Source organism: Microcaecilia unicolor, chromosome 12 (assembly GCF_901765095.1).
Source record: "Microcaecilia unicolor chromosome 12, aMicUni1.1, whole genome shotgun sequence".
Lineage (NCBI taxonomy): Eukaryota > Metazoa > Chordata > Amphibia > Gymnophiona > Siphonopidae > Microcaecilia > Microcaecilia unicolor.
Window position 1 is genome coordinate 13,120,223 of NC_044042.1, and position 14,687 is coordinate 13,134,909.

The following is a 14,687-nucleotide window of genomic DNA, read 5'->3' on the forward strand; positions in this document are numbered from 1 at the left end:
GGCTACTTTCACCAACATGAAAACTGGTATTCTTCACATTTTCTCTATAAAAAGTAAAAATATGTTTGTCTGTTTGTCTCCAAGAAAAACATACAGCTATTTTGTACAACATAGCTCAACTAGTTAAAAAAATATTTGTTACTGAAGAGGTTTTCCCATCTATTAATACATACCGTGTTTCCCTGAAAATAAGACACTGTCTTATATTAATTTTTGCCCCCAAAAATGCACTAGGTCTTATTTTCAGGGACTGTCTTATTTTTCGGGAAAACATCGGGGTTGGCCCGCCCGCCCTCCGTCGCTCTCGGAACTAACCTTAAACGCCTCCTTTCACCTTCTCAGCAAGCAGCTGCACGGCAGGCCACTCCTTCCTTCCGTGTCCCGCCCTCGCCTGATGTAACGTCCGCGAGGGCGGGGCATGGAAGGAAGGAGAGGTCTGCCCTGCTGCTGCTTGCTGCGAAGGTGAAAGGAGGCGTTTAAGGTTAGTTCCGAGAGTGACGGAGGGTGGGTGGGGGACGGCCCGGGGGCGGCCTTGTCCGGCTCTCGGCGGCCCTGCTTTCAAACAAAAATTTGCTAGGTCTTACTTTCGGGGGAGGCCTTATATCTACCAATTCAGGAAAACCTCTACTAGGCCTTATTTTCGGGGAAACAGGGTAGGGGCTAAGCAATTAGCATGTGAATGAGCACACAGTAACAGCTAGCACGCAGTCACGCTAACAATTAGATCGCTGGCATGACAGCATGCACTAATTCATACATTAGCTGCATACCCTGTGATGAGAACGTGGACTGTTCACCACAGTCAATGCACGGTAGCTTACCTTCCTCTGTTACAGCTAGAGATACTATCACCTACCATGCTAAGCACATCTGAGCCGTCAATACGCTTATGGTGTGGTACTTCTTCTGGGCCGTTAAGTGTACAGGAACATGTTGGCAATGTCCCAAACAGTTAATGTTCAGTAAACGCACCCCCATAGTGATTTCAGGCCACTAAAATTTCCCCTGTAACGATTTGCATGCAATGGAGACCACGAATGCAAATCTTTCTCATGCCTATTCATTGAAGATATCATGAAAGCCCGACCGGCTGGGGGGGGGGTCCCCCAAAAACACATTTGGAAACCACAGTCCATGCGAGAAGAATGCAGCCCATTTATCAGAAAAACATCAGCTACAGAGTGCCGGAGTTCTCTCAACCCCAACATCTGTACTGCAGCTGTACTCCAGTGAGCGCAACAGGATTCAAAGAGGCAAAGGGGACCTTTTACTAAGGCGCGCCGAAAGGTGGCCCGTGCCGGTGTGGATGCGTGTATTGGACGCGCACGCCGGTCCATTTTTCAGCGCACCTGCAAAAAAAAACCCCTTTCTTTTTTTTTGGGGGGGGGGGGGGGCCAAAAATGGACATGCAGCAAAATGAAAACTGGCACACGTCCATTTTGGGCCCGAGGCCTTACCGCCACCCATTCACTTAGCGGTAAGGTCTCACGCGTTAACCGGGCGGTAACAGTCAGCGCGCATACAATGCCGGTTAGCGTCGCATGCCGGAAAGTTTCCGGCGCACGTAAAAAATGAAATTACCGGCCCGGCCCACATGGTAGCCAGTACTGAATTGGCGTGCATTGGGTGCGCACAGGTGCCTGCGCGGCTTAGTACAAGGGCCCCAAAGACAGTAGGGCTTCCTTTGGCAGTTTTTTCAAAATATTTGCAATGAATATACATCAGATCAACTTTGCATACACTGACAGAGCTATTTTATGCAAATTTGTATCATGCTTATCCACTGCGGTGGGCCCCCTAAAACCCCCACTGGCATCTGGGAAGTGGGGTCACCAAGAAGGATTTGACAGACCATGGAGATACGAACAAGCCTCTCGTGTAGAGGGTGTCATCGGCCCCACAGGTGCTCAGGATTCTACAGCTCTATGCAAAATATGTAGGTATTAAAAACATGGAATGAAAAAAAATACAATTATTCTTTAAAACAGGAAGTCTGCCAGGGATCGGTATAAGAGTGTCATGAACTGTAATCCATCCTCACTTTGCTATCAACATTCCTAGAATAAGGGTTGGCCCCTTCTTATCTTGCCATCACAAATCATGCCAAGTTTCTTCTGGGGGGTAGGGTGCAGGGGTACAGACTTGTACAAGCTGGGAATTCAGGCATTTTTTTTTAGTAAACCTGTTAATCTTCATTCTTCGCTTCCAAAACAACAAATCCGTTATGGATTTTAGCCCGTTGCTTTGCTGAGCTCAATCCAACGGCCATGGTGGGCTGGTTCCAGCAGAGTGCTCACCATCTGGTCAAGGAACGGAGGATAGTGGAAGTTGGCATGACACCCCTGCCCCCCCCCCTTCCCACCTCCAGGAACGCAATGATTGCAGCCAACTCCTCCCAGCAAGATTATAAAAAATATATATATATATGACACTTGTTTAAAACAGAACCAATAAAACAGAATAATAGAGACAATACCCAGGTCAGGCTAATGAAGCTGGAAGCTTTGGGGGGGTCTCCTTGTTCGGGATACAGGGTCAGAGGATCCTAAGACCTCTCAATGCTCACAAGTTTGAACCTTCAATCGCCTTATCTCTTTTCTTGGATTTATTGCAACTGAGTTTGCAATTTTAGGGGTCCTCTCTTGCATTTTCTCTCTCCACGTTTTTCAAATTTTATTTGATCAGTTTCTTTTGTTTTTTAAAAAAATAAAAGCCAGAAGACAGGCTGCTATTTCAGCCCCTAGGTAAGTACATTTACAATAAAATTTGATCAAACATTTCTTCTCGTTGCAAAGAAAGAGCATCTCACCCAAGGCACAGCTTAGAAAAGTCATACCACGGTAATGAGCCCAAAACCTTCTCCCCACTCCTTCCCTTCACATATGAAATTAAATAACAGAAGGGGGTGGATGGCCTGGTGTAGCTGATAGGTCTGTGGAAGGGAAATGAGACTCAAAATGAAGCGGGGGGGGGGGGGGAGTGGAGGTTAAAAGGAGAGAAGTGGGGAGGAGAAGACGGAAGACCAGCAGGAAATATTACCTGCTCGATATTACGACGACTAAAATACTGTCTTCGGGGCTGTGGCACAGGAGGCCGAACACACATACACATTCTCGGGGGTGCCGATATAGTTTACTGCACCCACAAATCCTATTTAAAATTAAAAAAAAAAAATCCCTCCCTCTCTCTAGCAAAAATCTCATATTTGACTTTCTTCCTCCTTCACCCCATCTTCCACGGGTTTCAGAGGTATGACGGCAGCATCGCTATTCAACGTGTCCCGCTTGTCCTCGTGCTCCTTGCTAGCTTCTTCCGCCTTCTGCTGGCTTTGTTTCCTCTCCTCTTCCTTCTGCTCTTTCGCCGTCAGCCGGTAGTTGATACCCATGCCGATGAAGAGGTAGACGCCAGCGAAGAGAAGGATAATGCCGCACCCTATGTACGTGTACTTATAATCCCCGTACATGACCTGCAGTTTACCTAGAACAGCAAAGAAAACACATTAGAGACCGGGCTTCTATTCCCTGCCCAGCACCATCATCAAGTGCTCAAAAACATTTCCATATAAAATCTTCCCTTTCCCATCCATTCCACTTCAGGGCCAGCATACGAGTGAAATTTCTGGTTAAGTTCAGCTGTTGGTAAAAAAAAAAGGACTCAAAAAGAAATAAATAGTCTGCACTGTTTCTTCACTCTCCCCATCCCAAGATCTATATCTCATTGGTACTGAAAAGTATTGGTAACACCAACAAATCAAGACCTAACCCAGGGGTTCTCAAATCCAGTCCTCAGGACACACTCAACCAGTCAGGTTTTCAGGATACCCACAGTAAAATACGAATGAGAGAGATTTGCGATGAAAACGATAAAGGGGATGGGACGACTTCCCTATCAGGAAAGGCTGAAGCGGCTAGGACTGTTCAGCTTGGAGAAAAGACGGCTGAGGGGGGATATGATAGAGGTCTAAAAAATATTGAGTGGCGTGGAACGGGTAGACGTGAATCGTTTGTTTACTCTGTCCAAAAATACTAGGACTAGGGGGCATGCGATGAAGCTACAAAGTAGTAAATTTAAAACAAATCGGAGAAAATGTTTCTTCACTCAACGTGTAATTAAACTCTGGAATTCATTGCCAGAGAATGTGGTAAAGGTGGTTAGCTTAGCAGGGTTTAAAAAAGGTCTGGACGGCTTCCTAAAAGGAAAAGTCCATAGACCATTATTAAATTGACTTGGGGAAAATCCACTGCTTATTTCTGGGATAAGCAGCATAAAATGTATTGAACTTTTTCGAGATCTTACCAGGTATTTGTGACCTGGATTGGCCACTGCTGGCAACAGGATGCTGGGCTTGATGGGCCTTTGGTCTGTCCCAGTGTGGCAATACTTATATACTCATGCATATTCATTGTGGGAATCCGGAAAATCTGACTAGTTATGTGTGTCCTGAGGACTGGATTGAGAACCTTGGCCAACCACATCTCCTTCAACATTCCCACCACATAGAAAGACTGGAGGAGATTCATTGGCCCAAAACCCTTCTACAAACACTAAATACAGTTGTCGTATACAGCACACAACTTTGGGCAAGTACCATACCTCGCACAATGCTAACAAGTACTGGCTTTTGGCAGCCGTAGAAGCAAGATCCCTTCCATAAGGCAGCATTATAAACTTCAGATGGAAGAACAGAGACTGGGTAGGTCATTCCCAGGTGCCGAAGTTCATATGCACGAATCCTATATAATAAAAGGCACCTCCAACATTCTGAAGCTGACTGCATGGCTGAGGCATTCCTGCTCTCTGTATCCATCTCCTGAATTGACATCACGTACTTCCGGGTTCGTCACACGCAGAAGTGACCAACCACACGAGGTTTCTCGGCTTCAGAATGTTGGAGGTGCATTCTATTAAATAGGATTGGTCAGCTCCTTGTAGCACAGCCAGAGCTCAGCGTCCTGCACAGTAACGCTCAGACACCAGAGACAGAGAGGGGGGGACCTGACACCAGAGGGGGGGGGGGGGGGGAGGTATCTCTGTCACACACACACACACTCTCTCTCTCAGTTCTCACACACTGTCTCTCACACACTCTATGTCTCACACTGTATCACATTCACTCTCTATGTGTCACACAGTCACTCACACACTCTCTTGGTCTCATATACTCAGTCTCACAGAGAGTCTGTGTCTCACACCCACTCTCTCTCTCGCACACACTGTATCTGTGTGAAACACACTCTCTCTCTCACACTGTGTCTCACATACGCACTTGCACACACTCTTTCTCACACACACACACACACACACACTCACTCTCTCTCTCACACACACACAGTCACTCTCACATACACACTCTCTCTCACACACAGTCACTCTCACATACACTCTCTCAAACATACACACTCCGAGGAAAACCTTGCTAGAGCCCGTTTCATTTGTGTCAGAAACGGGCCTTTTTTACTAGTCAGGTCATAAAGCAGTGGTTCCCAAACCTGGTCCTGGAGGCACCTCAGCCAGTCAGGTTTTCAGGCTAGCCACAATGAATATTCATGAGAGATTTGCATGCAGTAAAGGCAGTCCATGCACATCTTCTCTCATGGATATTCATTGTGGATATTCCAAAAACCTGACTGGCTGGGATGCCTCCAGGACCAGGTCAGGGGACCACTGCCATAGAGTACTGTCAGACAGGGAAATGTGACTGTCAGGTACCATCTCCAGAGCTGCTAAGTTCACTTTTCATTGGGCAGGAAAATGTATTAGTCCATCTCAGTGAATATGTCTTCTATTAGTTTGCTGCTTACAGTGGACAAGGAGGATGTTATAATGCCTTTGTATCGCTCCATGGTGCGACCGCACCTCGAATATTGTGTTCAATTCTGGTCGCCGTATCTCAAAAAAGATACAGTGGAATTAGAAAAGGTGCAGAGAAGGGCGACGAAAATGATAAAGGGGATGGGACGACTTCCCTATGAGGAAAGGCTAAAGCGGCTAGGGCTCTTCAGCTTGGAGAAAAGGCGGCTGAGGGGAGATATGATACAGGTCTATAAAATAATGAGTGGAGTTGAACGGGTAGATGTGAAGCGTCTGTTCACGCTTTCCAAAAATACTAGGACTAGGGGGCATGCGATGAAGCTACAATGTAGTAAATTTAAAACGAATCGGAGAAAATGTTTCTTCACTCAACGTGTAATTAAACTCTGGAATTCGTTGCCAGAGAATGTGGTAAAGGCGGTTGGCTTAGCGGAGTTTTAAAAAGGTTTGGACGACTTCCTAAAGGAAAAGTCCATAGACCATTATTAAATGGACTTGGGGAAAATCCACTATTTCTGGGATAAGCAGTATAAAATGTTTTGTACTTTTTTGGCATCTTGCCAGGTATTTGTGATCTGGATTGGCCACTGTTGGAAACAGGATGCTGGGCTTGATGGACCTTTGGTCTTTCCCAGTACGGCAATACTTATGTAAGGAGTCCCTAAGTCCAGCCCTGCAGGGCCATAAATCAGGCTGGTTTTCAGGACTTCTACCATGAATATGTATGAGATAAACCTACATGCACAGCTTCCATTGTACGTAAACATCTATCACGCATATTCATGGTGGAAATCCTGAAAAATCAGAGTAGCTTGCAAACCTCAGGGACTGGATCTCAGGGTCCCTGCACCCAAAATTCAAAGCTGGTTTTTTTTTTAAACTTGAGCCTTATGGCCATGGTGGTCATGGATTAATGTTCACTGAAGGGGACTTTCTGAGGTTGTTGGGGGGGGGGGAGAGGAAGGGTGATGGGGAGAGCAGGTACATCATGTCCTACTGAACCCCAATTCCCAGTAGGGAGACAGGACGGGCTGGCACTGCTTCTCAGAAAACTTGCCACCTGCAAACTTCGTCCAATCAGATGACTCTTCATTTGACTGAGATTTTGGCATGGGCACGCCCACTTTGTTGATTAACTTCAGTGTTCTGCTTATGACTTTTATTGGATCCTGCTGGTCCTCCTCAGGCATATGAGGGGGGGGGGGGGGGGGAATACTGCTGAACACAGCAAAATGTCATTACTTTTGACTGCAGCTTCCCTTTTTCCACAGATACCAGAGCTCAGAACAGGAAGGTATTGACCCCTTTGTTTCTAGAAAGATAATTCTACACTCTGAATCTGAGCTTTAGAACAGACTCTAGAACATCACTAGGAAACACCACCTAGAACATCCTCCCGTAAGGACAGGAGCAGAGCCGAACTCTTGAGGGCCCGATATTCAGTCGGCGGCGATCAGCATTTTGCTGACCGCCGCTGGCACTGAACCCGGAAATTCAACGCCAGGCCATGTCCGGGCATCAGCACTGAATTTCCGAGTTTGTGGAACTAACACATAGCCAATGAATTGCGCTATTCAGGACTTAACTAGCTATGGGTTACCGCAAAAATATAGGACCACAGAGAAGTCAGTCCTATCTATGGGGTTAAGTGCTGAATGTCGGCACTTAACCAGCCAAGTGCTCACTCTGCCCCTGGAATGCCCCCAAAACAGTTCGGTTCTGAGTTTGGCGTTAACCGGTTATTTTCAATGACCAGTGAGCTTCAAACTGATGATTTAACCAGCCAGGAACAGTGTGTGGCTGGTTAAACGGCTAAATCACATTGCATACCGACCTCTGAAAATTCTATCTTATTGATATATTTTAAGTGACTGAAGAGCTCCTGGTGGACAGAAATGTAGTATGCTTTTTGGGTTTTTTTTTTTTTTTTTTTTTGCAAAGGGGGAGGGGTGCTCAGGGGAGGCTCCTTTCTAGACCAGTCCAGTTTTCAGACTATACAAAATGAATATGCTTAGACCAATTCAGGACTCCGTTTAAGATTCTGACTTTTAATGCACAGAGCTTTTTATACAAGTTACCTACATTATCTAGGTTCCTTATCACCCTTACAAGTCTTCCCACATGCTCTGCTCCTCCAAAGATTATAGGTTAGCAATCTTTTCCAGTCTCTGGAATCTACTAGGTATCATGCCACCTTCTACACGGAGCTGCTCTGAAAACCTGTTTCTTCGCTCAGGCATTTGGCAGGTCATAGGTGATGCGGGGTGTGGCGATCTTGGAGTCGTCTGTCTGTATTTCTCTTCCATTCTGCAGCTTCTACCAAGCTTCTAAGTTCGCTTATTTTCTTTCCTGTCCTATCAAACCAGGGGCGTAGCTATCATGGGGCACGGGGGCATGGGCCCCCGTAGATCTGGCCCTGGACCCCCCTGCTGCGACCCTCTTGACCCCCCCTTCCCGCCGCCAACCCTCCCCCGCCGCCGTCGTGTACCTTTGCTGGCGGGGGACCCCAACCACCGCCAGCCGAAGTTCTCTCCACGGCCGCACGGCGTTGCTTGCTGAATGATCTGATCAAGTTTCTGTGCATGCATCTGACGTCCTGTACGTTGTACGTGCAGGACGTCAGACGCATGCACAGAAAGATTCAAACTTGATCAGCTCATTCGGCAACGCTGCGCGGCCGAGAAGAGGACTTCGGCTGGCGGGGGTTGGGGTCCACCGCCAGCAAAGGTACGCGGCAGGAGAGGGTTGGCAGTGGGAAGGGGGGGGTCGAGAGGGTTGCGGCGGCAGGAGGGGGGGGTCAACAACGCCGCGCGGCCGAGAAGAGGACCTCGGCTGGCGGTTGGGGTCCCCCGCCAGCAAAGGTACGCGGCGGGAGAGGGTTGGCGGCAGAAAGGAGGAGGGGGTCGAGAGGGTGGCGGCGCCGGGGGGGGGGGGCTAAAATGTGCCCCCTCACTTCGGGCTCTGGACCCCCCTCCCGTCGAAGTCTGGCTACGCCCCTGTAATCAAACATTTTCAAGTTTCCTTTAATCTACTTTTGTACTCGGACTGCAAACTACATTAATAACCCTAGAATGAAAGGTGACACAATAAATCCCAATAAACATACACACGAGATAGATTTGCCTTCGTACCACTTCCATTATATGCTAAGTTCTTTCGTGCACATCAATAGGGATTATCCTGAAACCCAACTTGATGTTCGTCCCCCGGGACAGGTTTGCCTCTCTGGGCTTTCAATGAATATTGCAGTGTCACAGTGATAATATTTTTAAATGGTACAAAAGAATTTTACTGTACCTAGAAGTGGTGGACCCAGCAGCACCGGACAACACTCCATAATGGTCACCAGGCCAACTGCACTAGAGAACCTCTGTGCGCCAACCAGGTCCATCAGTGTCTCGAAAAGCACCGAGCTCAGCCAACCAAAAGCAAACCCAAAGAAGCCGGCGTAGATACAGAAGCCGGCATAACTGGAGGATAAAGGCACTAAGAGATGGCACAGTCCGTTATAGAGGACAGCGACGGCAAAGAAATATTGAATCCTTGGCCTCACCCACTTGGTATTGGCTACGAGTCCCATGGATGGTCTTGCCACCATGTCTACAAAGGCCAGAATGGAAAGAAGGAAAGCAGACGCTTCACTGGAATGACCCTTGCTCTTGCCATAGTTACTGAGAAACACAAGTGGAGCAAAGAGTCCAAAAAACATTATCATATGGCCAGAAAGATAGAGTAAAAAGCCTCTGTGAGTGAACAAAGTTAAATCCAAGAATTGGTTGATTTTCTGGAAAACGGTTGGTTTGGTCTTTGGCTTTCCTCCAAGAAGGTCCGTATTGGCATCTCCACCACCTTCCTCCTTCGATTTCTTGCCTGCCTCTTCCAGGGCCACCTCCTTCTTCGCAGCCCCAGGCTTAAGACCTATAGGCCGCATCAAAGAGCCCGCCACACAACAGTTCAAGAGAAGGCCACCCAAAATTAAGAAACTGCCTCTCCAGCCAAAAATGCTGTAGAACTTCTGGTTCAAGGGCGCCAATGTCGACAAGAAAACAGGGCTCCCCGCCATGGCAAGTCCGTTGGCCAGCGGTCGCTTCTTGTAGAAGTATCGACCAATCATGGTCAAGGCTGGGTTCAAGTTAAATGCAAGTCCAAGACCTTCAACGAGAAAATAAATAAAAGGTTAGTGTCTACATTTTAAAAGGAAGTATTTTGTAAACAACAAAATAATTAGGCGCAATGTTAATTCACATAAGATGAAGCTACACTACTGCAGAATGGCAGCCCACAGGAACAAAACTGGCCATGATGCTGTGTTTTTCAACTTTCATCTAGCCACAATTTCTGTATTTTACAGAACGTGACTGTCTGAAAGGAAACTTTTGCTTTTGTTTTCAGAGTGGTTGTTTACTGCTTACCAAATTCTCAACTGCTTATGTTCAAGAACATTTACATGGACAGAACATTTGTGGCCCCAGGTACACAAACCCACTAGAGACAGAAAAAGTACCTGCATAAATAATAAATGTAAACTCTTTTGGATGTACCACAGAAGGGCAGTATATCAAATCCATGACCCTATGACCCATAACGTAAGTACATAAGTATTGCCATACTGGGACAGACCGAAGGTCCATCAAGCCCAGCATCCTGTTTTCAACAGTGGCCAATCCAGGACACAAGTACACGGCAAGATTCCAAAACAGTACATTTGATGCTGCTTATTCTACAAATATTCAAACAAATGTGAATGCAGGTTATTTATATATAAAGTGGAGTGAAGTCTCATATAAACAACACGAATAGAGTAATTTTATCACTCAATTGATGAATGTAAAATTTGTGTGTATGATCTAATCATTGACTTGACCTCCACCAACCTTTACTTTTAACCAACTTATAACTTATATTAATGAATCTCTCACAATCTCATCGTAGTCAACAAAATATATGCAGCACTTAACTTAGGCAGGTTGGTGCACTCAAGAACCCCTTCCTGCACCAACCTGCCTAAGTTAAGTGCTGCATATATTTTGTTGACTACGATGAGATTGTGAGAGATTCATTAATATAAGTTATAAGTTGGTTAAAAGTAAAGGTTGGTGGAGGTCAAGTCAATGATTAGATCATACACACGAATTTTACATTCAGCAATTGAGTGATAAAATTACTCTATTCGTGTTGTTTATATGAGACTTCACTCCACTTTATATATAAATAACCTGCATTCACATTTGTTTGAATATTTTGTGATATTGCACACTCGACAGAGTGTTGGCTCAGTTCTTGTTTTGACAGTATTCTACAAATAAGCAGTGGATTTTCCCCAAGTCCATTTTAATAATGGTCTATGGACTTTTCCTTTAGGGAGCCATCCAAACCTTTTTTTAAACCTTGCTAAGCTAACTGCTTTTACAACATTCTCTGGCAACGATTTCCAGAGTTTAATTACACGTTGAGTGAAGAAATATTTTCTCTGATTCATTTTAAATTTACTACTTTCTAGCTTCATGGCGTGTCCATTAAACCTCTGTAGGACCCAGTTAGACTTGCCATGCCCCCCATCCTTCTGCAATGCCACATGGCCCACACAATCCCACTATAGCACTGAGAATGGAGCACAGAACTAAAAACAGTTGAGATTGAGGGAGCGTCTGCTTCAATCAGATTGGCGATAGCTGATTCACAAACCTATCAGGCATCACTTGCCCCTGATGCAGTCCTCAGTAGGGCGAAACGTAGCCATGTCGGACACATGTTTTTAACCCCTCAAATTTTGTCACAGTATCAATAAACGCTTTACTTTTAACTACTACTCGTTTTGTTCTGCCTTTCTCCTGCTGCCGTGATAAATTTCTTTGCTCAGAATTTCCCCATTATAAGGTCTGCGCGGTAAATGAGAGGAAGCCCATAGGAACTGAATGGGGTTCCACTCATTTCCCGCATCGAGAATCGGCAGTGCGGCTTTGTAAAAGAGGCCCTCGGTGCTGGGCCATACCAGGATGCCAATGCCGACTATCCCAGTATAAAAGCAGCCACAGGAAGTTACCTGGGTACCGTTAATATCCAGAGCAAGGAGGAAGTTATCAACATGGGCTACCGTTGGGACATTCAACTCAGAATATGGATGTCCATGTCACATGTATTTTAGAACAGGATGTGCCGACACGCATCTGGTGATGTCCAGCATGAACGTCCCTTTTACAAACTGAAAGGTCCAAATTACGAAAGGGGCAAAAGAAGAAAAGTGAACATCTCGGTGGCATAATACAACGGCCACAGAGACATCTGTGTGGAAGAGTAATGGTTTAAGCAGACAGTTGAAAACCAAGGCAGAGAACCAGAGGTTGCCAGCTCAAATCCCACTGCATCTCTGTTGTTTTTTTTTTTTTTTTAAACTGTGAGCCCTCCAGGGACAGAAAAATACCTTCCTCCACTCCACTTGAGAACTGCTTACTCGGAGCACTTTTCTGTATCCTGGAACGTCCTAAGTACCAGGTCTAAATAGAGACATCCATCTTTTTGGAGACGGATGTCCTTTCCCCTTCTGCAGTCGAACGTTCATATTTTGGCCCCTCCCTAGTGCTACCCCAAACAAGCCCAGACCACACCCCCTTACCATATAGATATACTGCAGCCTCAGACGGCCATATCTCGGCTTTTTAAAATTGGGATATGGATGTCCATGCAATATGGATGTCTAAATGCTGGTTTTCAGAAGTCCAAAACACAAATAGAACTTCTAATAACCCCCATTATTTTACTGTTACCTGGTTTTAACTGTAGCCCACGTTAATAACTTTCCCTCTTAATGTGAAGAATTTCAGTCTCTGGTAACCAGAGCCGATATTGTGATGTCACAATGCCTCACTCCACCAATGCCTAAGAGGCAGCCTCATCAGTGATGTCACAATGGCTTGACCGTCTTATACTTGGCTCACTTTCTTTACATATTATTTCGATGTGTACAGATATTTCTTTTTTCTTAAATTAAGGGGGGAAGTTATCAACGTGGGCTACCGTTAAGATGTGTTATTTTACTGTTAGCCCCAGTTATTAGTAAGTAGTAAAAAAGGCCCGTTTCTGAAGGCAAGGAAACAGACCCTAGGCAGGCACTTCCTCCCCTCCCCCCGTGCTACGGCCCCCTCGCCCCCCCCTTCGGCGAACCTGTCGCCCCCCCCGGACCGCCTAAAACCGCCCCCCCCCCCCCGCCGTTCTGTACCACCTGTGCTGACGGGGGACCCAAACCCCCTGTCAGCCGAAGTGTTGTTGTGCCCTTCGCGTTCCTTCCTCATCTTCTCTGGAAGTTCCTCTGCGTGCATCTGATGTCAGACGCACGCAGAGGAACTTCCAGAGAAGATGAGGAAGGAACGCGAAGGGCACAACAACACTTCAGTTGTCGGGGGTTTGGGTCCCCCGTCAGCACAGATAGTACACAACGGCGGCCGGGGGGGGGGGGGGGGTTTTCGGCAGTCTGGGGGGGGCGAGGGGGCCATAGCACGGGGGTGACAGCTGATTCCGAGGCAGGGGGAGGAGTAGGGAAACACGCTGCGCATGTTTCCCTATTCCTACCCTTGCCTCGGAATCAGCTGTCATGACGTCAGTGACGTCAGTGCGTGTCTGCCTAGCAGACCACCTCCAGCCTAGGAAGCCACGGTCCCAGGCACAGAACGTTGGAGGTCAGAATTATTATATAGGACTAGGTCTCACTGCATAAAAATGGGACCCAAGCTAAAAAAGCAGGAGTTAGTGATAAAATAACACATCTTAATGGTTACCCACATAGCTATGCCCCTAAGTGCCACTCACTGGGGCCCGCTAATAATCTGGAAAGGAGCCACTCCCACCCAGGTAAGTGGTACCAAATATGAACTCCATGTAAATTACTGAATGGTTCCCAATAACTCACCTCCAATAACCCCTATACAGACATAGAGCTCAGCCACAGTGTTACAGAAGGATGCAGCTATCAGCCCACAGCCAGACAAGAGGCCACCAGCCATCATGATGGGCCGGCTACCATATTTGTTCACCAAGATACTGCTCACTGGTCCTGCAAGAAAATGCAAAAAAAAAAAATTAGTTACGGGTGAACACCTGTTGCTAAACCACGCAATAAAGCATTTAAAATGATACCTGGTTCATCTTCCGATACTCCATGAATAAATTTGCCACATGTGTGTGTACTGGTCACCATGGGGTTAACTCTATATTTAGGAATCTACTTTCCTGTACAGAATACTAGCACAACATGTGAAATAAAGAAACTAGGTTTTACCTGGTCATTTTCTTTCCATTAGTCCCTCCCACGATTCCAGAACCTATGTGATTAGTTGGGTCCCATCAACCTGCAGGTGGCGATAGAGAACTGAAAATTGAGCTGAGCCATATTTCTCTTGGCATCCAATCCAGCTCATCAGTATTTACGTAGACAAGCAGTAAGGAGAAACTCAAAACCAACACAACCTTAAACAACTCGCTAACCTAACACTGACCGGGACCAAACGTGTGGGCCTCTCTCATATCTGGACAACTTGTAGAGAACAAAAGATATACAGGAAGCACCATGTAAGGTGACAAGTCATTATTTAACCCATTACTTTGCACTAATTAAATATCTCCGAAACCTCAGGTACACCTCTGAATAGTGGGAAGGACTAATGGAAAGAAAATTATCAAGTAAGACCTAATTTCTCCTTCTATTACGTAGTTTCCCACTATACCAGAACCTGTGGAATGTTTAAAAGCAATCCCTAGAGTGGGTGGTATCCTGGCACCGCCACCCTGAGGACAGAAGCCCCAAAACTCTGGCTTCTGAGAATGCCGCACCATCCACCCTGTAGTGCTTGGCAAAGGTACGCAGCTCCAATCACATCACCGCC

The 14,687-nt window shown here is 46.3% G+C and overlaps 1 protein-coding gene across 2 annotated transcripts in view; it reads right to left on the reverse strand.

Moving 5' to 3' along the window:
• Window positions 1–1,448: 1,448 nt before the first annotated feature.
• The window catches only part of SLC16A1 (solute carrier family 16 member 1), an 80,655-nt gene continuing 67,416 nt past the window's right edge, over window positions 1,449–14,687 (reverse strand). For both annotated transcript variants that reach the window (XM_030221692.1, XM_030221693.1), the window contains exons 3-5: window positions 13,715–13,858; window positions 9,109–9,963; window positions 1,449–3,477 (exon numbers count right to left, since the gene is read on the reverse strand). In XM_030221692.1, the coding sequence (XP_030077552.1) occupies window positions 3,200–3,477; window positions 9,109–9,963; window positions 13,715–13,858 (1,277 nt within the window). In that variant the 3' untranslated portion in view covers window positions 1,449–3,199. The remainder of the gene's footprint in view (window positions 3,478–9,108; window positions 9,964–13,714; window positions 13,859–14,687) is intronic.